General features: G+C 46.8%; 1 protein-coding gene across 3 annotated transcripts; it reads right to left on the minus strand.

Annotated features, from left to right (window-relative positions):
* CHD4 (chromodomain helicase DNA binding protein 4) lies at positions 1 to 27,838 on the minus strand. Of its 3 annotated transcripts, none has more exons than XM_081176053.1 (40): positions 27,693 to 27,838; positions 26,185 to 26,364; positions 23,377 to 23,504; positions 23,014 to 23,208; positions 22,536 to 22,654; positions 21,621 to 21,862; positions 21,271 to 21,398; positions 20,974 to 21,109; positions 20,488 to 20,549; positions 20,021 to 20,260; positions 18,980 to 19,183; positions 18,680 to 18,885; positions 18,148 to 18,279; positions 17,816 to 17,912; positions 15,963 to 16,154; positions 15,667 to 15,867; positions 15,337 to 15,474; positions 14,640 to 14,761; positions 14,352 to 14,525; positions 13,916 to 14,057; positions 13,237 to 13,368; positions 13,006 to 13,123; positions 12,485 to 12,609; positions 11,126 to 11,390; positions 10,842 to 11,014; positions 10,439 to 10,622; positions 10,256 to 10,342; positions 9,783 to 9,871; positions 9,469 to 9,602; positions 9,045 to 9,189; positions 8,702 to 8,867; positions 8,288 to 8,412; positions 7,756 to 7,882; positions 7,494 to 7,571; positions 7,258 to 7,395; positions 7,053 to 7,161; positions 5,692 to 5,824; positions 4,113 to 4,308; positions 683 to 858; positions 1 to 514 (listed from the first exon to the last, which is right to left on the minus strand). In XM_081176053.1, exons 2-40 carry the CDS (start codon positions 26,279 to 26,281, stop codon positions 497 to 499), a joined length of 5,673 nt encoding a protein of 1,890 aa, XP_081032179.1. In that variant the 5' UTR covers positions 26,282 to 26,364; positions 27,693 to 27,838; the 3' UTR covers positions 1 to 496. The 3 variants fall into 3 exon arrangements, with proteins under 3 accessions (XP_081032179.1, XP_081032178.1, XP_081032177.1); XM_081176052.1 differs by having other exon boundaries at positions 10,442 to 10,622; positions 20,368 to 20,549; XM_081176051.1 differs by having other exon boundaries at positions 20,368 to 20,549.

Below are 27,838 nucleotides of genomic sequence, written 5' to 3' on the forward strand. Positions count from 1 at the left end.
TAAAATACAAGGAAACCTTTATTTTCAACTTTTATCAAGATTTTTTTGTCTTTTTTCCAGCTGTTTCAGAGGACAAGTCCAGTCAGTTTTTGTATTAAAAGGATCTTGATGGAGGTAGCTGTGTCTGTCCTGACTTTTGCTTGCACTCGTCTTGGTAAACAAACTCAAAATAAAATTAAAATCAAGGAAGTGTGGGCCAAGGTGGTGCGCGTCGCAGCCAGGTCTGTGTAACAGATGTGGCGCTGCAGCCTCCAGCAGTCACTATGTACAGAGTCCGTCCAATGTCCCCTTATCACACCCAAGTGCAATCCAAGTGCAACTGGCAGCTTATGGAGAATTGCACTTCCTCCTCTCTCCAGCCACATCCCCCATGCAGGGAAGACATCATCTGATCAGGAGTGCCAGGCAGAGGGGGGGAAGGGGGTCAGAATTCAAACAAGGGTGTGTGTATGTCACTTCAGCTGAATCACTGGGTTGTCAGCACTGGGCAAGCGTTTCACTGCTGCTGAGCCACCTAGGGCAGAAAAAAAGAGAGAGGAACAAGAGGTTCTTAAGTGCTGTGTTTTTCCTGGTATTTCCTGCAGAACCCACCCAACCCGGGGCAGTCGCCAAGGGCCCCCTCCCCCCGGTTCGTGGCCAGGGTTAGGGTGGAAAGGGAAAGGTAGCAGGTCCGGATGCTTACCTGCTGGGGCGGCGGTGGCGGAGGAGGCTCACTGCTACGGTTTGCCAAGCGGCTGAGGATGTTGCGCTCCGACATCTGGAGACGCACAGCCACTGGAGGAATGCGGGCAATTGTGGCGGGCAGCCGCGTCACATCGGCCTTCATGTCGCTCAGCAACTCCTCCAGCTGCTTCAGAACTGGAAGAAAAAAGGAAGTTCTAGACTTACCTGTGAATTTGGTCTCCGTAAGGGGAGGGGGGCAGCTAGTCTTTGGAGAAAGCCTCTCCTCTGAGGACAGGAAGGCAGGCTCCAATTTTGGATTCAAGGAGGCAGGACAACCCCCCCCAACTACTCCCCACACTGAGAATGCACCTAGGCCCAGCTAGAAACTAGCTATATAACCAACAGCTGAAATCTGATACAGTTCTCTACATCTATATGGAGAGCGCACGACATAAGGGGTGGCTTCAGTCATCTCAGAAGCATGTTGCATTTGGGAGTCTACAAGGTGGAATAGCACCGCAGAATGGACCTAGCTGCCCTCTTTTCCTTGAGGAGAACAGAAATTCACAGGGAAGTACAGAATTTCCTCTTCTCAACCTTGGGGTGGGGAGGAGAGGGCAGGTAGCATTAGGTTGCTAAAAAGAGAGGTACCTGTCTGGAAACTGGAAACTACTGTACTCTGTCACTTCCAGAGGATATGCAGCCATATATGGAAATCTCTCACTCAAAGACCATCTCAACTTAGGCAAAATGTGTCTTAACAGTGTCTGGTAAAGTCAGGCATCGAAACCCATGTGGTAATTTTTGCATCTCTCTTAAGAGGAGAGCTCTCCCTGAAGGATGGAGAGGAAACAGTACCCCTTTACAGAAGGAGCAAAAACAGTCTTGCAAACCTGCAAGTTGCTGAAGAGTTCGCTAGGTTGACACTTTCCAGTATGCCAAGGAAGCTGTAGGCACTTTCTTGCCCTAAGAAGTATTCTTGGTTGAGACAGGTAAGACCTCTGCTGCTTAATGGACAGTGTGTTGTCTACGGAGTACTCAAAAGTCCTGCAGGCATAACATGTATTCCATGACAGACAAAGGTCTGTAGCAAAACCCTAGCCCCACAGGAGTTAAGAGGTGTATGAAATTGGTCCCTGAGGGCTTGGGCAGACAGCAGAGATGTGATTTGGGACAGTAGTGGAAGAGTGTTACTAGCATGCTTGCAGAAGTCTGCCTACTGGGAGAGAGACTCAATCCATGAGGATATTCACATTCCCTAGTGGAGAAGCAAAAGATCAATCTAATGAGATTTTCACGCAGCTGATTAAGAATCAACGTCTTTGTAGTGTTGAGAAGGTCGTTGCCACACCTTGGGGGCAATGCCAGAGAGATGGAGAACAGATAAGTAGGTCATCCTTCCATGTTAAGACCACTGGGATCCTGGTGAAGACCAAAGGGTTTGGCATAAAATTTGTTATTATTGGTTCCTGCAGCTGAAACGAAAGCACCTGCATGTCTGCTCTTAAGGATGAGAAAGTGGGCCAGGATGACACTGAGCAGGGCTACACGGCCTCAGACAAAGAAAGGAGCGTATGAAACTTGTCCAGGAACTGCTTGCCATGCTTTAGTATCCAGCATAGTCAGTGTGTTTCACCATTTTTCTTCAGGAGTGTAAAAAAAAAAACCATTTCCCCTTTCTGAGACAGAAACGGGTTTTTGGCCTTGATTTCCAGCACTTTGGAAATCCAGTGATGTTTTGAAGGTACTGTTGGATATATAGGAGTTCCTCCCTAAAATCTGTGTCTTGGCATCTTGGTGAATCTTAAAGCATAGCTTCTGGAGATTAATTTCATTATCCATTGGTGATGGTTGTTCAGATGTCCATGAATTCCTTCAAGTGGCTTCCAGCCATCAGGCTCTTGCAGGAAAAGGGGTGGGGCACAATAGATAGCCTAAGTTTGGACTTCCTTCCAGAGCTGCAACCCATTTTGGATTTCTTTAGACCTGCTATTGTGCCCATTTTAAGACATAAAAATAACAACGTGGTTTGGAAGATCGATTTGTGCACTATGAAGCTTTACTTTCTCCTAAAGACTGCCTCCAGAGGCCTTAGACTTTGAATTTACACCTTAGCAAGAGTTCTTCAAGGCAGCCCTTTTGGAGGCCATGAATCTGTTACCTAGTTATGTAAGGGTCCAAAGATGAATCACCAAGAGACACTCCCACTGAAGGCAGCATTTATCTCTCCAAGCCATCCTTATCTAGAATCACAGAGACTCGTGAAAAGGTGGTGCTAGTGATAATGAACTCCGTGCAAGATTATCTTAGCACCATAGCCGAGGAACCCCACATTCTGACAGGGGAGATCCAGACTTGTGGTTCTGCTGGTCTATCAACAACTCATCTGCTTCAGAAGAGCACTGCCTTGGAAGCAAGATCATTGTAGGGGGGTCCAACCTGGGAAAGAGTCCACTCTTGTGGGATGTCTTCAGCAGCTGAGAGAAGCTCTCTCCTTTCTGGTCGTATAAATAGTGCCTATCCCCATGGGCAATAATAAAAGAATGTGCTCCCAAGATGTACTGCACCTTCTACCTCTTCAGGGAGTGGCACTTCTGCCCCTGGAGCAGGTATGAGAAAAATGAGTAGTATCACTTCTACCATGGAATGAGGGATTCCTGCTCCTAAACACTCTCTCAAGAGTGCACTTCTTTTTAGTAAAAGAACACTTTGATCCACTGCATAAAGGTGTGTGTGTTGGGGGGAATGGTCTCCCCTTTAATGGGGAGGAGGAAGAAAAAGGATGGTTGCCTCAGGCAATGGAAGCATCTTTCCCAGAGAGTAGGCTGTGCAGTAGGGGGCCTTCCTTGGAGGTTGCTACCTGGCCTTCCTGTATTTCCACAACTGTTTTTGTGCCCTTTTGTTGAAGGGAGGCTATACTGCCTCCCACTGCATCCTCTCCATCAGGTAATGGATGTGAAGGAGAGAAGCCTGTGGTGCAGCAATGTTCGGCTGCAATCACATGATGGCACCAGTCCAAACATGTTCTCATTGGCCAGGCCAAAACATTCCCCTTCAGAACCAGTGGGATCTGACCTATAAACCCTGACCCATCTCTTGCTTCCTGCAGCAAAGTTAAGTCATCTTGCTTTTCGTTGCTTTGTGACTGCAAGACAACCAGGTTCTGCTGGAGCCTCCCCAAACCCAAAATCATTTGGGGATGTAAGGGAATTAAAGCCCCTCTTCCTCATTTTAAAACTGGAGTTTGCCTTCTGAACCTGGAGGAGGGTTTCCCCCCCAACACTAGCTGCCCTCCTCCCCTAGAAGAGAAAGAGAAGTTGCACATTTAGAAAGACACAAGCACTGGGGGGGTGGAGGGAGGCGGGATGAGGTGGGGCGGGGGGGAAGGGGCCAGTGGCACACAACAGAAGTCTGCCCTCACTCCATGTGATCTCCTGCCGACGCCTCACCTTTGTGAAGCACCGCGTTGGCTGGTTTGTTTCCAGCCATAGACTCCTTGGATAGATGCTGGTGGCTCTCAGCTAGGCACTCCACCTCAGCAAAACGGGTGTTCAGGGCCATGGAGGGATGGGATGGATCTTCTGACATGTTCAGGTAGGCAGCTCTCCTTAGCTGTTCTTCGATCACAAGTGCCTGCTCCAGCAGCTGCAAAAGAATTAAAAAAACACAGGATCCTGAGTCCAACTCTTCAAACTGCTGCGAGGCTCCCTCCCAGAACAAGGGAGGCCTTTTCTCACTTGAGCCACGCACCTTCCTCTGCAGGGTCTATGCCAATTGCTGACTCTTGTCTCGACATGCTTACGCACAGTACTAGAAAGATCAATAGTGTTGCCATAAGGAGAAATCTATGCATACGCTAAACTCCCTCAGAAATGGCATACCACCACAAAGTTTATTGCAAGCCTATGAGGAATGGTTGCATAGCCGAGACCACATAACACTGGTCTTGAAAGACCTACATTGGCTCCCAGTACGTTTCCGAGCACAATTCAAAGTGTTGGTGTTGACCTTTAAAGCCCTAAACGGCTTCGGCCCAGTATACCTGAAGGAGCGTCTCCACCCCCATCGTTCTGCCCGGACGCTGAGGTCCAGCTCCGAGGGCCTTCTGGCGGTTCCCTCATTGCGAGAAGCGAAGCTACAGGGAACCAGGCAGAGGGCCTTTTCGGTGGTGGCGCCCGCCCTGTGGAATGCCCTCCCATCGGATGTCAAGGTGATGGACAACTACCTGACATTCAGAAGACATCTTAAGGCGGCCCTATTCAGGGAAGCTTTTAATGTATGATATTTTAGTGTTTTTTGGTTTCTGTGGAAGCCGCCCAGAGTGGCTGGGGAAACCCAGCCAGATGGGCGGGGTACAAATAATAAATTATTATTATTATTATTATTATTATTATTATTGTACTGCCACACAATTCATTCTTTAAACCAAAACAAAATCATGGGTTCAGTAGCTAATACTGTATGCAAAGAACCTAGTGCCTATGCCAGCTATAGTACAGCCTTGTACTGGTATAATTAGGTCAAGAAGATAAGAGCAGATTCACCCCTTTGACATCTGCAACAAAACCTGAAACAGAATGCACAAGTTTGGAGAGACTTGTAGCTAAAGGCTAGCAGCAGAATTACCAGTGTGCTACTGGGATCTATAGTTCAGTGTGTTGCTCCAGTTGTACCAGGTGCATATAGCATGAAGCCACTCAGCCTCTCAACAGGTATTTTGTTTGTTTGTTTAAGAAAGGTGCTATGGCAAACAGGCCTGCATATTTTAAAAAGCTTACTTATCTTGTGTAAAATATATATTGGTGTGAGTTTGTGAGAGAGACTGTCTCCATAAGAGCAGCTCAGGAGGATCTCCATTCAGTTTTGCTTCTGTTTAAATGCCATGACTTTCACAATGTTTAATTCAAACCCACATGTATCTACAGAGTACTCTTTTCTTAGAAAGCCTAGAGGAAAACAATTTACTTTGCTCAATGGAAAAAACTCAAGCCACCACTGATATATAGCATTTAATTCATAGCTTCTCACCTTAAACCTCCTGGCCAAAAATTTGTTCTTTATCTCCAGGAAGTTGCCCCTGTTCATTTCACCCTTGAAAGGCTCATTGAGGATGGCGTAACGAGGATCGTTCTGGATATCTTGCCAGCGAGCGTAACCGTGGCTGAAGTTGACCAAGCTCAGAAAAAATAATTTTGGAAATGCACTGTTCCGGCAATTGGCATTGCTTTCAACACTCATCGAGTGCCTTAGTGGTGATATTATTATTTATTATATCTCTGAAGACCACAGGGCAAGTGTACAATATAAAAACACAAAAATACATACCATACAAACAACCCCCCCTGGAGTTTATAAGGCCTGAGTCTTTAATTAGCCAAAGGCCTGGGAGAAGAGGAAGGTTTTTGCCTGATGCCTAAAGATATGTAACGAAGGTACCAAGCGAGCTTCCCTAGAGAGATTATTCCACAAACAGGTGAAGCCACCACAGAAAAGGCCATTCTCGTATTGCTGCCCTCCAGACCTCTCTTGGAGGAGCCACACAAAGAGCCTCAGATAATAATCACAGGGGCTGGGTTATTTCATTTGGGGAGAGGCGGTTCTTGAGGCATTAAGATTCAGTATTGAGAAAGTGTTCTTTTTTAAATAGGAAGAAGTCCCCTAGATTTTTCAAAAGATGCAAGACATGTACCAGGCTCCCATAGCTCCAGATTTACGAAGCAGGTGCTAGTGCAATCACCCTCCTAGCTGCTCACCTCCTTAGGTCAGCTTTCTTCCTCCTACTGCTCCTCCTGCCAAACCACTGCTGCAAAATTTGCTGGAGCATAGCCTGCCTGCACCAGAGAGCAGTTCTCTGTTTGGATGAAGCTACTATACAATGGCAAAGTGGAGCTTGCCAGACAGAGCAGGCAGATTGCCTTAATAGATGATGAGAATGACACAGGAACAGCAGCAATTGCAGCAGGGCTAAGCAGGAAACCTGAACATCCTTCAGAAGCCAAGTGGCAAACAGTACAGTATCCTAATGCAAGCAACTGAGTGCGCATACATACGTTGGTATGTATTATTGCAACGTGCAGAATGCATTCATTCTGGGAGAGCCGGGTTCAGATATGTGAAAACCTGGGTTCAAATCCTGTTCAGTTAAACAACCACAGCACGCAAAATGTGGGGAAGTTGCTCCCATCTTAACCTACCGAGTAAAAATATTGCAAGGCTAAAGTGAGGTAACTCAATGTACTGTGCTGCTTATCTTGGAAGAAGGATGGAACATGAATAGGAAGCAGCAGATGCAGTGGACGAACACAGGCAAAGCTGCAATGGCAGCTTAGGACCCACTGAAGCCCTTTGCACGGGGCCACACACAAAGTCTAGGGCTGGAGAAAGGATACTTTATGATTCCTGCCAGGAGCCAGTAGTCGTGGCGCCGGTGCCAGATCTCATAGGTCTTCTTGGTAACGGTAGCTGCTCGCTCTTCGTTCTGCCACAGGGAGTGCAACTCTGCAAGAGGAAACAATGTCAGAAAATTATTTTCTCATAACCGAGTGAGACCTCGCTTCCCCACAGTCAACAGCTGCACCCTCGGCCTGCCAGTACCAGTGAAGCCGCCGTCTGCAATGTTGAACATGAACCGCTGCTTCATGGCTTTCTTGTGCCGGTCTTCAGAAGGCTCTTTAAGTGTCTCCCCGTTCTGCAGCATCACGACATCCTTCTTGTCGTCTTCTTTCTTTTCCTCTGTTTAGGGGGGGAAAGAACTTGCTGGTTAGTCCCCGGATCTCCGCAACAACAGTATGCACAGCCAAGGCCATACCAGCCATGCCTAGAATGCTCACCCTTCTCCTCAAGGTTAATTGTTGGAGGCTCAGGGTTTGACTCCGCAGGCGTCTTCTCTTCCACCTTCTCTATGTCAGCTGCAGGAGAGGAAGGTTTGAAGAACTGAATGCATCCATCCTGGTTTAAGCAGTGGCTAATTCAGTCCCAACCAGGTTAATCTTGGTAGCCCTGTGAACTCTCCTTGTCATCAACACCAGAGAGCCCCCTGTGCTCTGGAATGCCATATGTCTTGCACATGCATCTATGAATTAACAGCCATACCTTTGCTTTCCGTTTCCATTGGCTCCTCTTTCACTTCTACGTCTTCTGGTTTCTTCTCTTCGGTTTCCACAGCATTCACAGGGGATTTAGCCTCCTGTGCGGGGGTCTCTGTTGCAGGAGGAGCCTGCTGAGTAGGCAAGAGAAAGAAAGAAAGAGGGGTGAGAATCTTACTCAGTGGAGTGCAAGAAAATATACCAACCCCTGTGGTCAGGTTTCACAGCACATTCAGCCACAAGAACAAACGGCTCTCTCCCAGCCATGGACACTGTTCACTGCTTTACGAAGTTTTGCATTTTTAAAAACAAAGCATTTATCTTTCAAAATAGATGTCTCTCTTCAGAATCCTGAAGTAGGGGCGGAGGAGTAACTGATTAAAAGCCACATTTCCCTCCCCGTCTCCCAAAGACAAGAGGGCCAGGGGATAACAGCACTTGTAAGCTGAAGAACCTCAGTCATCAGCAGAGTATTCCAAAGATCAGAAGAAGAAATGCATTTATTTAGCAGCAACATGAAGAAAACCCTTGAAGCTCACCTCAACCGGGGCTTCATTCTCAGCAGTGGAAGCAGCAGCAACAGTGGGACTAGTCTCCTTCTCAGGTTCTGTGGGCTCCCCTTGATCCTTGGTAGTGACCCCCTCTTCTGCTTTCAATACCTCCTCTATAAATCAGTAGGGGAGAAAGCAGAAGCAGCTTTCAGCACACACCACTTGGGACTCAGAAAGTCTCTATACTCTGATCCCCTGGAATGGCCTTCCTCCCATGCAGACAATCCACAGCAATGTCCTCTTGTGCCTTTGAGGGCTAGCCTTAGCTCCAGGAAGCCCTCCTAAATTAAGAGTTGGTTTGATCTACGTCCGCCCCAAGTCCTCTGTCACAGCTGGAAAGAGGAGCAGCGTTGAAGGCTGGACGGGGCTCTTTTAACAAAAACACAAACGCAGGGCTCTCACCAGGTGGAGGAACAGGGGCAGGGGTATTAGGCTGCGTGTCTCCTGGCGTAGAGGGAGTTGGGGTCTTGGGGGAAGGTGAGCTGGGCTGCAAAAGCTTCTTGTTCTCCTCTATCTCTGCTAGCTCTGGCATACTCCAGCGTCCATTCACATGCTCAAACTCTTGCACCTAATGGGATGGGAACATGGAAAACACATTTTAGTCGTTCCAAGTCAAAACCAATGAAATGCATCAGTGTCCTTCTGAACTCCAAAAATAGAAACTAGTCACCAACTAGTCCATCCAATGCATATAAGAGGCTAAGGGCCATCTAGAGGTCTCTTAAAAAATTGTTTTAATACCCACCTTCTTGCGTATGAGAGACATGACTCCTATTCGTGTGAGGACGTGCTGTCGGGAGAGGCCCTCGCGTGGGACACCATCAGCAAACGTTTCTGCACCGTCCGCTCCTGGCTCACACAAGTGGCGCATGAAGAGAGAGACGTAGGCCCTGAAGGAGGGAAGGGAGCGTTAAAAAGACTGGTAGCATCATGACAGCATAAACCCTCGATGCAAGTAATGCCCCAGCAAGACTCACAATTAAAGTGTGTGCAAGTTCTCGACCAGCAATCTCCCCTATTCCACTCAAACTAGCTTGGTTTCCAGAGACTGTTTGTCAAATTCCATCACTCCCCAGCCCAGACATGGCTAAGCAAAGCTTGTTCCCCTAATTCCACTCTTTCTTGGGCATTGCAAGTTATGCCTCCTCCAACCAGCACGCCAGACTCACTTAAACTCCTTTTCTGACTTCCCACGGAGGTCGCGCACCAGCCACTGGGTAGTAAAGGCATCCTGAGGTGGCATCCCATAGCGCATGATGGCATTGAGGAAGGCCTTCCGCTGGCGAGCATTGAAGCCCAGAACCTGAACAGGAGAAAGAGAGAGAAAAAGCTTAAATGCAGCAGTAGCAGCCCCCCCCTCCCCAAGCACAGAGGCTCAAGTGTTCCACAAAGGATCTGATTTTGTTAATTTGGAAGATTTCTATGCCAAACCCTCAGTATAAAACTCTCAGAATTTTGGGAGTATAAAACTCTTAAGAATTACCTCAATGTTGCCTCCCACACGAGCAAGGAGTGGGGGCAGGGGCTTGTCTTTGTCATTCCTCAGGCCTTTCCGACTAGGCCGGCGAGCAGCTGGCAAGACAGAAAAAGGGAGAAGTACCAGTTTAAGACAGTATATTGAATCAGATGGAGTTTGGTATGCAAGGAAAAGCATAGCAATCATATAAAGAGCTTCCAATTTGTTTCGCTTATTCAATTTATACCTGGCCTTTGCTCCAAGGAGCTCAAGGCAGGATGTTTCTCAACGCACCCTAACAATTATTAAATCCCAGCAGCCCTCTAAAGTTTGTGAGGGTGAGAGGTCACAATTGGTCAAAGGTCATCCAGAGAGCTTCATGGCCGAGTGGGTGGTCTCTCTAGTTCTGCCCTGACACTCTACCCCACTCTCACTCAGAGCATCTCCTTATTGCGCTTTCCCAGAATCAGGGAGTCCAAATGCACAACTCCTCAACATACCTTCCGACCTCTCATCAAAATCTTCATCACCTTCCTCAGAGGCTACAGAGTAATCAGACTGATTATCTGACTGGTCATCCTGCCAATCTGGAAAAAGAACAGAATGCCCAAAGTAAGTTGCCTGGGAAAAACCCAACCATTGTTTTTATAAAGCCGCTTCCTCCGATCTCACGCACGCACAACTACCTCGGTCTTCCTGCGAGCCATCGTTGTAGTTGACCTGCTTGCGGATGCGTTTGCCCTTGCCCAGATTCCTGGCCAGGTCTTCCTGCTGCTGCTCATAATGGTGACGAAGCAGCTTTTCCCAATAGTCTGGATCCACAGACTCCTCTTGTTTGATAATCTCCCGTTCAACCTCCTCTTCCTCCTAACATAGGAAAATTAGAAAAATGAAGAGGCAATCCTCAGCATACTTACTCAGAAATCCCAATGCCTTCAAGTAATGCTTTCACCCTAGTAAGGAGGTTTAGGATGGAAGTTTCAAACCCATGCTTGCTCCAGAATTCCATCCTCTAGCCACCAGCAGTGAATGCCTTTGCATCAAGAATCAAATGAATCAGAAAGCAGGCGGTCAATTCTCACTTACCCCCATTTCCTCTTCACGCACCACATACTGGGCCACCTTGAAGGAGCTCAGGTACTCATTCATGCCCTGAAGCTCAGCATCCTCCGTCTCATCCTGGTTCCGGTCCAGCAGGCGTTCAATTGCCTTATCGTCATAATGGATGACACTGCCATCCTCGTTTTCCTTGATATCACCTGGAGGAGGGGGGGGGAAGGACAGTCTTGCTGTAATCAAGGAGTTGTTGGATAGCTGAAAGGGGACAGAGCAAAAGCCCTAACTAAAGGAAAGTTAATCACTTCACTCACATTGTGTCACATTACGTAGATTCTTGCCACTTTCAGTGGCTTCGTCTTTGAAAAGCTCCTCAGTACCGAACTTGAGGATGTCATCCAGTTCCTGTTTAGACATAGAACCAGTCTTGGAGCCTAACCCTGGCCTCACAACCAAATGGGTCAACATCATTTTCTTCTTGGCCACTTGCGTGATCCGTTCTTCCACAGACGCTCGTGTGACAAAGCGATATATCATCACCTTCCTGTTTTGTCCAATTCTGTGAGCACGGCTGAAGGCCTGAGAGAAAAAGGTACTTTTTCAGTCTTCATTCATTAAACTCCCCCCTTTTGCTGTCTTTGGGTCCTTCCATTTCCTTGCCTTCCTAAAGCAGTCCTATCCCGTTGCCCACTGCCACATTAGTATGCCTTCCAAGCCATTTCAAACCACAGCTTAGAATTACAAGAATGATCCTAGGCAGGTTTTGGGCTTTCACACCTCCTGTAGAATAGCAGGAGTCTGAAAGGTTTTACTTTCGCTTTACACTAAATGCAGCTGATATAGCCATCCAACCCCCTTGTAACTTTTTCTTCTTTTTAATGGGGACCAATAGAGTGTGCTTTTACTTCAGAGTACTTTCAAAAAAGCTCAGGATTTTATTCATCACACGGTTTCCCAGTTGACTCTTTTAACAGCATTAAAGTCAATCCCAAGCTATATACAGCATATTCTGCTCAGCTTTCCTGCTTGCTAGCCTTTGTATAACTTCAGTTCCTTCTGATTCCTCCCTGTTCTTTAGCCATTTCCAAAAAATATCCCCTTGCACCTTCCTTTATACTTGCATTCTTTTTATCCCTTATTTGAACCTGGATAGCTCAGTTGGTTAGAGTGTTGAAAACGCTGAGATTGCAGGTTCAATCCCCATATGGGACAGCTGCATATCCCTACATTGAAGAGAATTGGACTAGATGATCCTCAGGGTCCCTTCCAACTCTACAATTCTATGAAACACCAAGTCCTGTCACACTCCTGGGCAATAATCATGCCAGTTGCTCCCAATGGTTGTCCTTTATACACCCATGGAATGTATCAGAATACATCCCTTGATTTACCTTCAACTTGGGTGTTCTGGAAGGGGAATGCCATGTTTACAATCGAGAATAGGTGGCCTTGCTGCTGACAAACTGCAGTAACTCTTAAGTATGGTTAGTTGAAACAAACCAGTTTCAAATCAGTTTATGAACTAGCTGTTTTCGCTAGCTTGGCTGAGATTAACCCCAGTAAGCTATAGTTACTCTAAAATGCAAGTGGCTGGTTCCAGATTCCTCCTCACTGTTGCAATGGAGGGTTGGGGGGGGGGGGAGAGAGATTTTTATTTTGCTGCTCAAACTCACCTGAATATCATTGTGTGGATTCCAGTCAGAGTCATAGATTATCACTGTGTCAGCAGTGGCTAGGTTGATGCCAAGCCCCCCAGCTCTGGTGGAAAGCAGAAAACAGAACTGTGGAGCACCAGGAGCTAGAGATAAATGAGACGAGAAACTGTCAGATACTTGGATCATCCAGACCTTCATGTTCACCATTCTCCAAATAGAGCAGGGATACTATAAAGCGTAATCACAAAGAATCCTGTGTCACCTTAAAGGCTAATTGATTTGTTATGGTGTAAGCTTTCATGGACTACAGTCCGCTTTATCAGGTGGTGGTGGACTGTAGTCCATGAACGCTTATATGCTAACAAATGTGTTAGCCTGTTACAGCAAAGAGGTCTTGTGACAGCTCAAAGAGTAACACAGCTGCCCTGCTAGTTGTTGTAAAGGGTGAATTGACATTTTCAGCAAAGTATGAGAGGGGAACCCTGGCTCCTGCCAAGAGTAACTGTGCCTGCCATTATGTACTCTGTCTCATAACATACCGTTGAAGCGATCAATGGCTTCCTGACGCATATTTCCTGTGATCCCACCATCAATTCTCTCATACTTGTATCCTTCGTGTTCCAAGAAGTCTTCCAACAGATCCAACATTTTAGTCATCTTCAGGGGGGGAAAGACAAAGAAACGAGTTGGAGTAAAAACGTACAAAATGCATTCAGCTAACCCATCACCATCTGGAAAATTTCCCCCAATACACAATAGCTCTTGGTTACCTGAGAGAAGATCAGCACCCTGTGACCTCCCTCCTTGAGGTTCTTCAACATCTTCTGGAGAAGAAGCAGCTTCCCAGAGGCCCGGATTAGGGCACTACCATCATACATGCCGTTGGGCATCTTTGGTGCTTCCTGCATGAAAAATTGAAAAGGGGGGGTGAAGAAGGGAGGGAAAGTATTCTTCAAATTGTTGGTCCTGGCCATTAATGATTCACAAGTGTCAAACAGCTTAGCTTACCCTGTAGGGACTCCAGCAGTCTTATGTATTCCTTCCACTTCATTTTTCTTACCTATGCCTCTCTAGCAATTCTCCCTATTTTTTGCAGCTGCCCTATTATTTCCACACAAAAGGCAGCATAGCAAGAAACAGATGGCCTATTACTTAATAAATTTCCTGCTCCGTGCCAATTCTCATTCTTTTGAGATGATCATCAAGTTATAAACTTCCCTCCAACTACTACATTCAAAAGCTAATGATGTGGCCACTGCTGCTCACAACCATGCCCTCAAATGATAGTTGTGCTTCATAAAACCAATACATATGACAATATTTAAGATCAGGATGAAGGTTTAAGCAGGAAAGGGAGATAAAACAACAGGCCCATTCCCCAGTGCTTAGACAATTAAGAGCGAAGTGTATAGAGCACTTGAAAGGGAAATTCTGGGAGACAGAACCTACCATGGCAGCTACAGGAAAGAGATAGGGATGATTGCAGCATTTCTTCAGATCCATAACCACATTGAGTAGAGAAACTTGGTTGCCACCACCCCGGGCATTCAGGGCTTCAAAGTTCCTTGTCAGGATATATTTGTAGTACTTTCTGTAAAAATATGAATATTCACATTGCTGATTACTTATTTCTTAGGCCTGCTGCAAACACTTCGCTTCTACCTCAGAACTATCTGTTGAAGCACAGCTCCCCTCCCATTCTCCCACCTTGTACTCAGAAAAACAGCCAGTACAAGTCTACTTTATGCAGCCGATCAGCATGAGAGAAAAACCAAGAACAGGAAAGTGAGCATATTAGAATCCCAGCACCCTGAAGCACAGGCTAAACCTTGTTAATGTCAAGATACTCAGCTAAAGGAGTAAAGGGCTATCCTCCCACACTCACTTCTGCATAGGACTTAATTCCACTCTGACAATAAGCTCTGTCTTAGAAGGCATGTTCTTGAAGACATCGGCCTTGAGGCGCCTCAGCATGTGTGGGCCCAGCATATCGTGAAGTTTTTTGATCTGATCCTCCTTGGCAATGTCTGCAAACTCTTCCAGGAAGCCTTCTAGGTTGCTATGAGGGAAGTCAGACAGACAGTCAGGAGAAATAAAACAAAACAACAACAAGAAGCATGGGAACAGCAACCCAACAGGTAAGCTGTGCTTGAGTGCACACGGCAGGACTTACTGAAATCTTTCTGGCGTCAAGAAATTAAGCAGGTGGAAAAGTTCCTCCAAATTGTTCTGCAGGGGTGTCCCTGTGAGTAGCAGCTTGTGCTGAAGAGAGTAGCCATTCAACACCCGGAAAAACTGAAGGAAGTGTGAAGGGCACAGCAAGAAAAGGAAAGACAGAAAGTCAGCCAAATTCACAACATATTTCCAAACATACAGAAGGCAACTAGACACCGATCGTGTAATCTCTAAGCAAGTTCTCAGCTTTTGTAGAACTACAATAACCTATCAACAATTAAAGGACTATGCAGAGGCCAGCCTGAGGAGCATCAGACTGTTCCAATACAACACAGAAAATAACAAATATGAGACTAACGTGAAGTTTTTAAAAAAAACAAGCATGTTCAAATAAGGCACTGTTCATCCCTCTTTTAAAACAAGAACAATCCTTAATCATAGTGCACAAAATTAGAAGCTGCTGCACAGCAAACAAAAGCAGTTCTTGAGGGTTAATAGTTTCCTCATACATAGGTGCACACACATATATACACACAGCGTAAAAATGCTGCTTGTGACAAGCCTTCTTAAAAGTTTGTTAACATTCAGTTTAGAAAGAGAGAGCAGTGTCTAATCTTGGCAAGCCCCTCTAACGAGTCATAAAACATGGGAAAAGGAATAAAGAGTTTACAGATCCAGGATAAATTTCTCCCTACCTTTGACTGGTTATTCTTCAGTCTGTGCGCTTCATCCACTACAAGGCAGGCCCAGTCAATGGAGCCTAGAATGGCCATATCAATAGTGATCAACTCATAAGAAGTGAGCAATACATGGAATTTCACAGATGCCTCTTTCTGCAAGGATTAGAAGTTGCACATTAGGGAAACAAATAGCAAGAAAGGTATAACCACAGGCCAGACCCACACTCACAAAAACCTAGCTTTCCATCATTTGAGATTACTTGGCATTCAATGCTTCACTCAGGAACCTGCAACATTACAAAGTTGTCAAGAGAGACACTAACTCCGATTAGTTTGCTGTAATACCTTCATCTTGAAGGCCTTCTTTCCCCCACGAATAGCATTATCTTCAAAGGAAAATTCATTTTCACGGATAATGGCCCGGCTGTCTTTGTCCCCCACGTAAGTCACCACATACATGTCTGGGGCCCACATCTCAAATTCTCTCTCCCAGTTGATGATGGTGGACAATGGAGCGCTCACCAAGAAAGGTCCTTTAGAGTGTCCCTATAATCAGATAAATCTGATGTTAAGACACCAGGAAACTGACTTCTGGAATAAAGATATATATGTGCGCATGTCAAGGTCTTCTGGAACCTCACCTCTTTGTAAAGAGAATACAGAAACACAGCTGTCTGGACAGTCTTTCCCAGACCCATTTCATCTGCCAGAATGGTGTCTGTGCCCTGAGCCCACGAGAAACGCAGCCAGTTCAGACCCTCAAGCTGATAAGGATGCAGGGTTCCTCCAGTCACATCCAAGTAATCAGGCTGTCTATCATACTTCACGGTTGGCTGCAGAGATGGAGAAAATGTTCAGTTTCTGCTACTGCTGCTATTAGAGAAAGCGGAGTCTTGCCCAATTGGATAACATGTGATATCTCAGCCTAGGGCTCAACACTAAGTTTTAAACTGACTGCATGGCACATGTTTAAAAATTTTTAAAAAACAACAACACCTTATCTAAGCAGGGTTCTACGTGCTCAATGTATGTATAAACATTAAAACAGGCCATTTGCACACCAGCTTTGTGCAGCTTTTAAGCTACGTACCTCATACATGCATACCGTTTCATGCGGAGGTGCAAAGCATATTAAGTGTGGTGTAGTGGTTAAGAGCGGTGGACTCATAATCTGGTGAACCGGGTTCAATTCCCCGCTCCTCCACACGCAGCTGCTGGGTGACCTTGGGCCAGTCACACTTCTCTGAAGTCTCTCAGCCCCACTCACCTCACAGAGTGTTTGTTGTGGGGGAGGAAGGGAAAGGAGAATGTTAGCCGCTTTGAGACTCCTTCGGGTAGTGATAAAGCGGGATATCAAATCCAAACTCTAAGACCACATCAAGGGTAACCTATATTTTATTCAAACCTCTACTAGTGAAAATTGGGAAGAACAGGATATAGGCAAAGCAGGCAAGAACTAAGGACGAACAAGGAACACAATGCAAAAAGGAAGCTTGTTGCTTCCTTTGAAAAGTCAAGAGTAATTTCCTCAGGCAGGAATGGTGTGAGTTCTGTATAGCATAAGACTGCCGTACGTCCTGGTTTTCCCAGACATATCCGGGATCCCATTCCTGAAAATGGGTGTCCAGGGGGAATTTTTGAAACTCGGCAAAATTTCTTTTTCAGCGCAGGGCTGGCTCACGCCAGCTGCCTCCCTCTCCAGTCCCCTCCAACATTGCACCCTCTCTCTCCTTCCCTTCCACCCAGTCTCTCTCTCTCTCTCTCTCTCTCTCTCTCTCTCTCTCTCTGGCTGATGGAGATGTGCAACGGTGGTGGTGGTGGTGTGCCCCAATGGTGGTGGGTGAGTGTCCAGGTTTTTGCTCTTTGGAATATGGAGACCCTAGTATAGCACCTAGTGGACTTCTGATACTACACAAAAAAATTAGTAGCAGGAGAGGATGGTAGCTCAGTAGACAAGATCCTTTGCTCTGGTGAATATTACTTTGTCTTTGTACAGCAGTATATTCCCTCTTTACAGAAGGTTGGTGAACTAGATTGTGTGCCTGCATTTATCCCTCTTCCACCCATGGCAAAAAAAGGCAAACTGCTCCACCTCACTGTCTTTGGCCTGAGCTACTCTCGGGGTGCCAACTTGAATAAAATAATCGATCACAAGACACAGCACACACCATTTGAGTGGCACTGCCCATCAACTTGGGAGGGGGGGGCTCAAATATTGTATTTGGGGAGGGGCGAAGAGACCTCATTCCCTAGCAGCTGGCTCCTATGCTTCTGCAACTTAACACCATCAAAACTGGTCCAGGACCAAGATTCCACAGAATGCATAAAAATTACAAAGGATTGCTTTGGTGATCAAAAGCATTACAGATACGTAGTTTTCGCTCCAGCTACAGAACATACGGTCTTCGACCTTGAACATACAAACTGCAGGACCCACCATGTCCTTCCCCCTTCTTGCGTCTCCCTCCCACACCCCTCAAAGCCATTAACTCACATCCACTGTTGGTGTTTCTGGGGGCCTCTCTAATTTCCGCAACTTCACTTTCTTTATCTTTTTTCCAGGTCTTCCTTCTTCACCCCTCATCAATTCCCTGTGCAAGAAAAGAGGCACACAGGTTGTATAGACTCTGTACTTCCAACACAGCAGATGCAAAGAAGAAGAAACTCTTCCAGATGAAGCACCCCAGGGCTGACTAGAGTATCCTTCTCCTTTCAGAGAGAAAGCTACAGAGATCTTAGGATAGCTATGCTTCAATTCACATTACCAACTCAGCTGGGCTTTTCTCTCATCTGACCCATTTATCAAAGAATGAAATCCATGCTCACCTGTGGTTCCAGTATGCCGCCTTGTAGATATCGTAATCCTGTACCTCTGCTTCCTCATTCTCCCAAGAAGCCTGGTCATATGGTAGATCCCTCCATTTGATAAGGTAGTGAACATTCCCCTTCTTATCAATGCTAAAGGAAAGAGAGATTAAATGAATATCACAGTCTGTGTAAAGTAGTAAAGGATGAAAACTGCATATATTGTTCTTGTCCCCCCCCCAAAATACAGTTAATGAGGGGAACCAGAGTAGGCACAGAAAAGGAGGCTGAATTGTGTGTTAGGATTTCTTGATTCTTACTGATTTTATCTTGATTGGTGTTGCTGATTTTATATTATTCTTTACATGTTTGTGTGAGTGTGGAAAGACAATATATAAGGCAAGGTGTGTCTTTACATTCATTTGGCTAGAGACAAATGGAACTGAATTTCTCCTTTTTGAGTGTTTCAGGACCTTTTAGGGTCGCTTTCAACTCAGGAATGTCCAACCATTCATGTTTCAGAGACTGAGGCAATCTCAACCTCTTTCCTCACCTGTGGTTGAGAATCCGATGGATCATCATCCATTCTGGCTTGATTCCATAGCGGTAAAAACGCTCCTCCATCTCGGCAAACTTTGGGTCCTTGTTCTTACGCTTACGGCTCTTCTCTTCTTCTCCCATAAAATCTCCTGCAGGAGGTTCATCCATATCATTTTTACGCTGGTAATTGCGAAACAGGACCTGGCAATGCAGCTCCAGCTGAGGTACAAACAGATGCAGTTACACACCGTCCTGACACATGGGGTTAGCCAATGTCTTTGCTCTGCTTCTAGTAAAGATGCCTTTTGCTTACCTGTAGTTCAGACACCCAAGAACAATGCCAGTAGGACATGCCCTGCCACTTGACAAAGAACTGTCGCTCGGGTCTTCCCTCCAGGGGCTTCGGAGAAGGGGCATTTGGGTCTGCATCAGCCGGTCGTGGCACCGGCGTGGCTGGTGGAGGCTGCCCCCACTTCCAAGTCAAGATCTTCTGCACCTTACCCTTCAGAGATGGACACTGGAGAAGATGGACCATGGGATTAGAAATCAGTCCCCACCACAGCTTTTGTATCCAATCTGCTTCATATTTAGAATCATAGAGTCATCATAGAGTTGTAAGGGACCACAAGGGTCATCTAGTTTCCCCAGACATATGCAGTGCAGGAATACGTTGCCCAACATGGGGCTTGAACCCATGACTGTGACAATAAGAGTCTCCTGTCCTACTGACTGAACTACAAAGGTTCCAATTATTTTCTTTATAAATTGTAGATTGGCTGCAAGATGAGAAATGCAGGTGGATTGCACCAGGCGTGGGAATACAACCTAGACATAACAGATGAAGATGCTTGGTCTAAAAGTCACGTGAGGCTTCCTATAAAGAACATTTTGGCCAGAGTCCAGGAGGCAATGCTGAATGTAGTGTTTTGCTGGTACTGAACTCTACAATTCTATGATTTTGTAAGAGAAAGATCCTCATACATTTATGGAGGGAGTATGACAAGCTTACTGGTTTTTATGTTGTTTCTAATATTTAGGGGTCAACCACTGAACCCAGACCCTGGACCTATTACAAGATGCTAATCTAGACTCTCCCTTTACACACAAGGACCTAACTTTGTTCTTAAATACTTGGCAAAAACTGATTCCTATGGCAGCAGATGAACATAGTGCTAGCTCACTTTTTAACCACAAAAAATTAATCTGCCTGTAGAGTAGGATCCAAAAATGTGCTCAAATGCTTTTTAGAGCAGGATTTCAGCGTGAGCCATCTTGATTCAAATGCTATCTCACTCAGGGGACTCCCACAAACTCAGCTTGCATTTCCCATTTGTGGAAGAGCACAGGAACTCACAGTACAACGCGGACAAAGCCATTCTCCATTTGGAATCTCTGGCAAAGGTGGATTCAAACAGTGGATGTGGTAAGAAGAAGGGCAGGCATCGCAGCAGAGCAGCTCTCCTCCATCTTTGCAGACACGGCAGAACTCCATGTGGTGATCATCCTCCTCCTCTGCATCTCCCACAGCATCCTCCATGGCCTCTTCCCCCTCAGAATTATCTTCTTTAGCCTCCCATTGGATACCCTCTTTCTCCTATAGGGGAGGGAATCCGTTAGACCAAGATGCTTTAAGTCCCTCAAGTGGTCTTCCTAACCCTGCATTCCCAGGCCTCTAGCTGCGTCATAGAACCCAAAACTCACACAGTGCGGGCAACTCCACTTGCCCTCTGGCGCTTTCTCCATATCTGGATCCAGACAAACCATGTGATAGGCACGAGGGCAAGTGTCACACAGGATGATCTCTCCCCCCTGTTGGCACACCTCACAGTAGTCTTGGTGGTCCGTTTCGTAGCCATCAACAGTTGCAGCAGAATCCTCTTCTCCTAGCAGAGCAAGATAGTGGAGAAAGCTTTTAAACAATTAAGCAAGCAGCAGGTTCAAGCAACAAGGAGGATACTCCAACATCATGTCACAGAGCAGTATCTAAATAGCAAAGATTTATTATTTAGAGAGCACAGCCTGGATATCACTATTGTATCCCAAGGGTCAGAGCAGGAAAATGGCTATGGGTGTACCATAAAAAGACGTAACACAAACTTTAAGTTTTCCTCACAGCGTGTCTTGTCCCGTCGGAAATCCCTCAATCTTTTAAGTCTGCAGAGTTTGACTTCTTCCCTAGGTACGCAATAGCAAATATTTTATACCAATGGTCCCCAACCACCCTCCAGACACTTGCAATCATGAAATCCCTGCCCCGAGCACACACTTTCCACACAGCTCCCGTATGAGCCAAGCAGAGCTCAGTACCTTTCTTTTTCCTCTTTCCTGCTTTTAGTTTCTTGCGGCTGCGGCTGCTGCGACTGGTAGAGCCATCTGACACAGAGTAGCTGTTGATGCTTGCATCATCAAAGTCTGACTCAACATCCAGGTCATCATCCTCACTCTGGAGGTACAAAAATAAATAATGTAAAGGAATGTGAAAACTGACTTTGTGACCCAGTGCTATTGAGGCTGCCCCACACAAACCCACACACCCATATCCTGCAAGAGACAATGTGGCCAAGAGAAAAGTCCCACCCTCTTACCAGAAAAAGAAAAACTCACAGATGATCTTTTACGCTTGGAGCCAAATCCTCCCAGTTTGATTTTCAAGGGTGCCACCTTCTTGGTTTTGGGTTTTTTGATCTCAGGAACGCGAGGACTAGCCTTGGGTTTTTTTCGGGCATTGGGACCTAGAAAACAGACCATCACCACCCCATTATTAAGTGGTACCTAGATCCCAGCTGAGCTGTGCTTTAAAGGGAAATGTAAAATCTTATGAGAGATTTCCAGAAGTGAATTAATGGGTGCCCTGCAGTACAGTTGCTCAAAGTTACTAGAAGAAGGTACAGAGATTATGAACCCTTACCTCCCCACCACTCATGATCACAACAGTCCCCATATGGTCACCTCACCTTTGCCTTCCTTGGTCTTAGCCTTCCGAAGCGGGACTTCAACTGGGGGCTGAGGAACAACTGTATCCACATTAGCCACCATGCTCTCCACCACAGCCACAGCAGCAGCTGCCGCAGCTGCCACAGATGCCCCAGAGCTCCCTTTAAAGGGGTTGTTTGTGCTAAACTCTCTCCACTTGGCCCCAAGCACCATCATCATTTTTGAGACAGCAATTTTGGGATTCTTAGCAGCAATAAGTGGCCTACATGGGGGAAGAAAAAGAAAAGAGAACTGCTGGATGGTCTGGACTTTGGGAAGCTCAAACTTTACAACCTATTCTTAAGACTGTTAGCCCCTCCCATTGCCCCTGAAGCCAACTAACACATGGGAGAAGAATATTTTCTAGTATTCCTAGAAAAGCTAGGTATGTTCCTAAGTCCCCAACTCTGCCACAAACCGAAGATTTTTGAGACTAATTACTTAGGCTCTCCATTTTTGTCTTCCATCCTTCTATGGGTAATAGTTAGCATGCAAATCTAAACATGCGTATTCAGAAGTAAGCCATATTGAATCCAATGAGGGTTAGGATTGCAGCCTAACCCATTTCCTACAGTAATCCAACAATTCTGTAACACCAAGTGCCCAAGCCTGGAACACTGTGATAATTTATATAGCATTTTCTATATAAAAACATTCATGCAAATTCACATAAATTATCTCAATAATTCTTACAACTGCCTTGTAAGCCAAGTAGTATTATCCCCTGCTTTAGATGAGGTGTCAAGGCACAGAAAAAGTAGCATGCCTATTTGCCATTCAACAAAAAACTAAACCAGAGACTTACAGATAATACACTTCAATATCACACCGTCTGCTGGATTATTAAGTCTTTCTTGCCCTGCATTCCCAAGATATGAAAAGACTGAATGACGCACCTGACAAATTGGCTAAAAGCCTTGTAATTGGTAAGAGTGCGATAATCCTCCTCTGTGAAAACATGATCAATATCCTCCATGCCCCAATCCTCTAGAAGCTGGGCAGAAGACTTAGGTTCCTGGGGAAAGAGACAGGGAAAAGTTGCTAGTTAAAAAGATACTAGTTTCAACAAGGAGACACTTTCCTGCCATGAGCAGGAAGCTTGTCAAAGAAAGGCAGGATCAGCAGGAAATTATATAGAGGACTAGGCCAAAAGGACGAAGAACCCAAGACACACACACCTACCCTACAAAAGCAGGACAGAGAATTCCCTCAGACCCCCAAGAAGGAAAACATCACCCTCTTTTAGCAGCACCTTGTGTTGTGCCCACCCTTCCCTCCCAAACCTAAAGTACAAAAACAAGTAAGATAAGCAAGGGGAGCAGCAGTGGAATCACGTGTTCATGTGATTTAATGAGCCATTCTGGATCTTCTCACCTTGGAGTCATCATCTTCATCCTCCTCTTCTTCCTCCTCCTTGCGCTTGGCTTTGCTCTTCTTTTCCTTCTTAGCCCCAAGTTTCTTCTTCTTCTTCTTCCCAGGGGTATAGTCACTTCCCTCACTGTCGGAGCGCAGCAGCACCTCCTCCTCCTCCTCCACAAATTCATTTCCTTCACCAGAACTGTCTCCAAGCTGGAGGGGGAGGGAAGAATTAAAGCACATAAATCAGCACCCAAAAAATATTCTTTCTAAACGGAAGCAAGACTGTAATGTAATCAACATGCAGACCCATCTGTACATTAAGCTGCTTTTCTCTCCCTCATCCCCCCTCTCAGCCACAAGTCCTACTCTATTTCTTACCTCTTTTTTCTGGCGCTTACTAAGCTTGGGCACTTTAGGTTCCTTCAGCTTCTTGGGTTTCTTCTTCTTCTTGATTTTTGGCAGTTCCGCCTCTGATAACAGCTCTTCCTCTGGCTCCTCTTCTGGCTCTGAGGGAAATTATGAAGGCAGCAGGGGTAACTAATCATTTTCCAATGCCTAGGTGTTCCTTCACATTGCCACAGACTACACCCCACTTGTACTTGGTCCATTGTTGCTTTCCCACACTCCCAAGTTAGACCATATGCAATTGGGTCACTCACTTTTTAAAAAAAAAACTGGGCCCCTTTCTGAACTACCTTTCACTGCCCCATTGTCTTTCCCATGGGTGTGATTCCAGTGTTCCAACCTCCTGCTATTGCACTGAAGTAACTGCAGACTGGAGTACTAGTCCAAAACTGGTGTTAACAGATTAAAGAGAACAAGGCATCTCTGATCTCCTCCCAAAAATCGTATACAGGGAGGCTTCATTGAAAGAAATTGGAAGCTCTTCCTATACTAGCTTTCTCCTGTATCCTCACAAACCTAATGCAACTCAAAGAGAGGGAGGGGGTCCTTTGCCCAGGGGCATTCAACCCATCTTAGGTCTCACCTAGTGAATGAGGATGGTGCCACCTGCCTCAAGATTCTTCCAATGCACCAACAAAGACTAAGGGTCTTCATGCATCTTCCTCTACCTCTTGCTTAGTGAAGTTATTCCATATGGAAGACATTTGTTTAGTCCAGCACCAGAGCAAAATACAGACTAGGAACAGTGCTGGCTTTTAATGAAACTGAATAGCAAAGCACTGCCCCTTCATCCCTTACCATGTTGTTTCAAATTAAAAATATGAGACTGCAAGCAAGAGCTTCTGAAGATACACCTGCTAGAGAATGATCAGGGTACAACAAACATTCTCTCCCACTTGCCTCAAAATCCCCCTGAAGAAACCTTCAAAGCTAACAGCAAACTCAACGGGGACGCTGCTTCAACTCTCCCATCCTACCTAGACTGAAATGGAGGTTCTGAGTACTAACAATCACCAGGTACTAACTCAGGTACCAGCCCCTCTCACAACTCCACCTCCTCGCTATGCAAATGCAAGCTTTAACTCTTCCCTCTCCCCCTCTCATGTGGGTGCACGCGCATGCATGCACAAGCACGAGCACGCGTACACACACACAGAGAGAAACATGTTACTCCTTAACCCGACAGACCACACTCCCATCTGTTCTCCAACCCCCAACAGCCCAGAGGGGCACAGCCAGCCGGCAGCTTCCTTTGTGACAAGATCCACAGTAACCAGCCATTCTCCCTCCCCTCCCCCCTCAGCAGCCACCCCCGCCCATTACACGCAGCCAGAGTCACAAGCTCTCCCTCCAAGGGAAAATGGCCTCCTAACCACAGGCACTGGGCAGGATGGGGGAAGCTACAGGTCACAGCAGTTGCTGCAACCAAAGGACAAGGAGCAGAGGGGAAACGGCACAGGGTGGAGCCCTGCTTTCCCAAACCAGCGAATGTATCCTGTGCCAGAAGTATTTTCCTTCAGCAAGACTTTCTCCCTCCCTGTGAACTTCAGGCAGGCTCCGCTCCTCAAGCATCATCTGCACCTCTTCTCTAGGCCTTCTAGCATCCAGCAATGGTAAAAGAGAGCGGACTCCCTCTTTGGCCTGTGAGCTCAGAAACACCCAATCCATGTCTGCCCCCCTGAACTCCCAGCTGGGCCAAGCGCTAAAAGCCCAGGAGGCTTTCACCCTCTTCCTAGGGATATTCTTGCACTCAACCCAAATCAATAGGTGGCCACTCCATACAACTGAGCTAAACTACAATTCTTCTGAAAGGTACCAAGGCAAAAAGATACACAACAAAACGCATTGCTCCCATGTCCCCGCCACATGGTGCAGGCCACATTCAACCCAAAATGCAGGACTAAGGTGAGCAGCTGTGAAGTAAGCTCCACAGGGTGTGGCTAGGCAGGAAAGTGGGTCATGCAACAGCCCAGGGCACAGATCCTTTTTGGACACAAGACATAGTTGAGCTCTCAAGTGGGCAAGAGAAAGAAAGCCTTCCACTTCGTATTTCCCTTCAAAGCAGTTTGAAATGTGCGTAAGAACCTGTCATCCACCCTCACTTCAGTCAATCCACTTGAAAGGTTCCCCCCTCCCCCACAAGCCCTCCCCACAATGAACTCCATCACACCTTTAGGAAAAGGGACACAATAACAAGGAATGAGATACTTTCTATCACACACAGAGAAGTTCCTAGTAAACAGAACTTTCACCTGAGCCCTATCTTTTCGCAGCCACCATTCATGTTCATTCAAAAGCAAAGCTAGCATGACAAGCTACGTATTCAGAGTATATTCGGAATGATTGAGCGGGATCTACAAGAAGCCCTCTCCAGGCAGCAGGCAGAGGACTCAGCAGGAAGCCATGGAAAGAGGCAACCAAATAAGACATCTAAAACATTAGCAGCTATAGCAGTCAATGATTAATCTTGCAGCCCCGGTGAAAAGAAGTTCAGAACAATTTTTTAAATTTCCCTCAGCCTCCGATCCAAACTATCAAGTTCTCCCATCTTGTCTCTGTAGCAGAGTTATCAGAAGCACAGGGCAAGATGCCTCCCCTCCCCCCCCAAAAACCCCATTAAGCAAGGGCATGGATTAAGCAGGAAGTAATGACCTTGTCATTACTGGTCTAAAGCATGCAAAACAGGAGAAAACTCTTTTTGTTCCTTAGTTCACGAAAAAGCCACCATAGCACCCCCAAAACTAAGGGAGTCAACGCTCTTCTGCTAGCTGATATGTGTACCTTGGTGTTGATGGATGCTGTTGTTCAGAAGGATCTCCATCTCCTCCTCGTCGCTGCCCGCCGAGCATGGCGATGGGGATCCTATACCCGACGCCATGTCCTCTGTTTCGGAGGACAATCCGAGGGCTCAAGAAGCTCCTGCTATCTCGGCGCCTCCTTACTGCTAAGGCCAGCAACGGGCTATAAGGGAGAGAGAAGGAAAAGAAAGCTTAAAAGTCGCAGCCTTTTTATAAGAAACAGCCAAAAAACCAGCCTCTGGATCTCTGGAGAAAGGTGGCAGCGGCAGGGAGGGCCAGATCAGCTTGGTCCAAGCCCTCATCTCAGAAGACCTTCAGGCCAATGCCAAATTAATCCGAGTCACCGTCTCCTTGTTATGAGGATCTTGACAGGCACCACCGACTTGGGGTTTCCCAGTTTGGTTCCACCTGTATTTTGGACAGACCAAACCTGGGGGTGGGAAACAAAAGCCTGGAGCGACCCACCTCCCATGGGTCAAGAAATGCCTCTTGGTGGCGCCTCTGTGGTCAAAGCTACCATAATTCAAAGCCGCCATCACCACCACCCAGAGAGTTTGTTTCAGCTCCTGGACAAAAAAAAAAGAAGGGGGGAAAAACGCCCACTCACTTGCAATGGAAATGCTAAAAGAAATGAGGGGCTGATTTTTTTATTTTATTTTTTTTACAAAGCCCACTCGTTCTTCTCTGGCCGAGAATGGACGTCCTGGCGTCCCCTGATGGGCAGTTGGGCTTGAGAAAAATAAAATAAAAAAGCTTAACTCCCCCGTTTTCCTTCTGACATAAACAGGCTAAGGGAATTAAAGTTTTGGGACCAGAGGCTGTAAAACAAAAAGGCGGCTTTAGAAACTTGTCGGACCCGTCCCACTCCTCCTAGCTATGGGGGGGGGGGAGAGGGAAAGACCCAAACTGGGGGGGCGGGGGGGGGAAAACTAAAATAAAATAAAAGACCCAAACCAGAACATTTATTTTGGGGGGGGCTGGCTGAGAAAAGCAGTTATTGAAGGTTGAGGGTGTGTGGGGGGGGGCGCTATGGCAAGGAAGGTTTGGGACGGGGGGGGGTGTTCCTCTTGCCACGGGTTGGGGGGGGGAAACTGAAGAGATAATATCCCCACATACAAGGCACCCCCCCCTAACACGTGTCTGGGGGGGGGCTAATATTCTCCAGCCCGCCCCCAAGAAGGAAGACGAGGGCACCCCACCCCCTTCTTCCCCACCCCCACCCCCCCACCGTGAGAGGCTGTGGGGGGGAGTTGTGTGAGGGGGGGGAGAGAGGGGGGCGTTTGGCGAAGGGGGGGGAGGTCGCTCCGCTTCCCTCAGGCGGCGGCGGGTCGCCCGGGTTGCAGGGCGGCGGTGCAGCCGGGAAATCCGGCGCCTCTCCTGCCTCGTCGTCCCCCCCCCCAATATCAAGGGCGCTTTCCCCTCCTTCTTCCCCCCACCCCACAAAAAAGAAGCCCCCCGCCGCCCCCCCCTCTCTGGGCTTCTGCCCCTCACCCGACTCCGGGCGCCCCGGCTTCTTATTTCTCGACGCCGCTGAAGGGAAAATGGCTCCGGCTCCAGCGCCGCCTCTTAAAGGGGGAAAAAAAAGCCCCGGCCAAGCCCCTCCCCTCCTCAGCGCTCCCGCCTCCATCCCATAATAA

This window comes from Podarcis bocagei (assembly GCF_964188305.1).
Source record: "Podarcis bocagei genome assembly, chromosome: 17".
In the NCBI taxonomy this organism is placed as follows: Eukaryota; Metazoa; Chordata; class Lepidosauria; order Squamata; family Lacertidae; genus Podarcis; species Podarcis bocagei.

What these genes read in the sequence shown, in the direction of transcription:
- CHD4 (XM_081176051.1), bottom strand. Translation starts at nt 26,281, where the DNA reads ATGGCGTCGGGTATAGGATCCCCATCGCCATGCTCGGCGGGCAGCGAC. An exon ending in AGAAGGCCTTCAAGATGAAG is followed by an intron (nt 15,475 to 15,666) that starts GTATTACAGCAA and finishes TAATCCTTGCAG; the next exon opens with AAAGAGGCATCTGTGAAATT. An exon ending in TTTTGGCCAGGAGGTTTAAG is followed by an intron (nt 4,309 to 5,691) that starts GTGAGAAGCTAT and finishes ATTCTTTTGCAG; the next exon opens with CTGCTGGAGCAGGCACTTGT.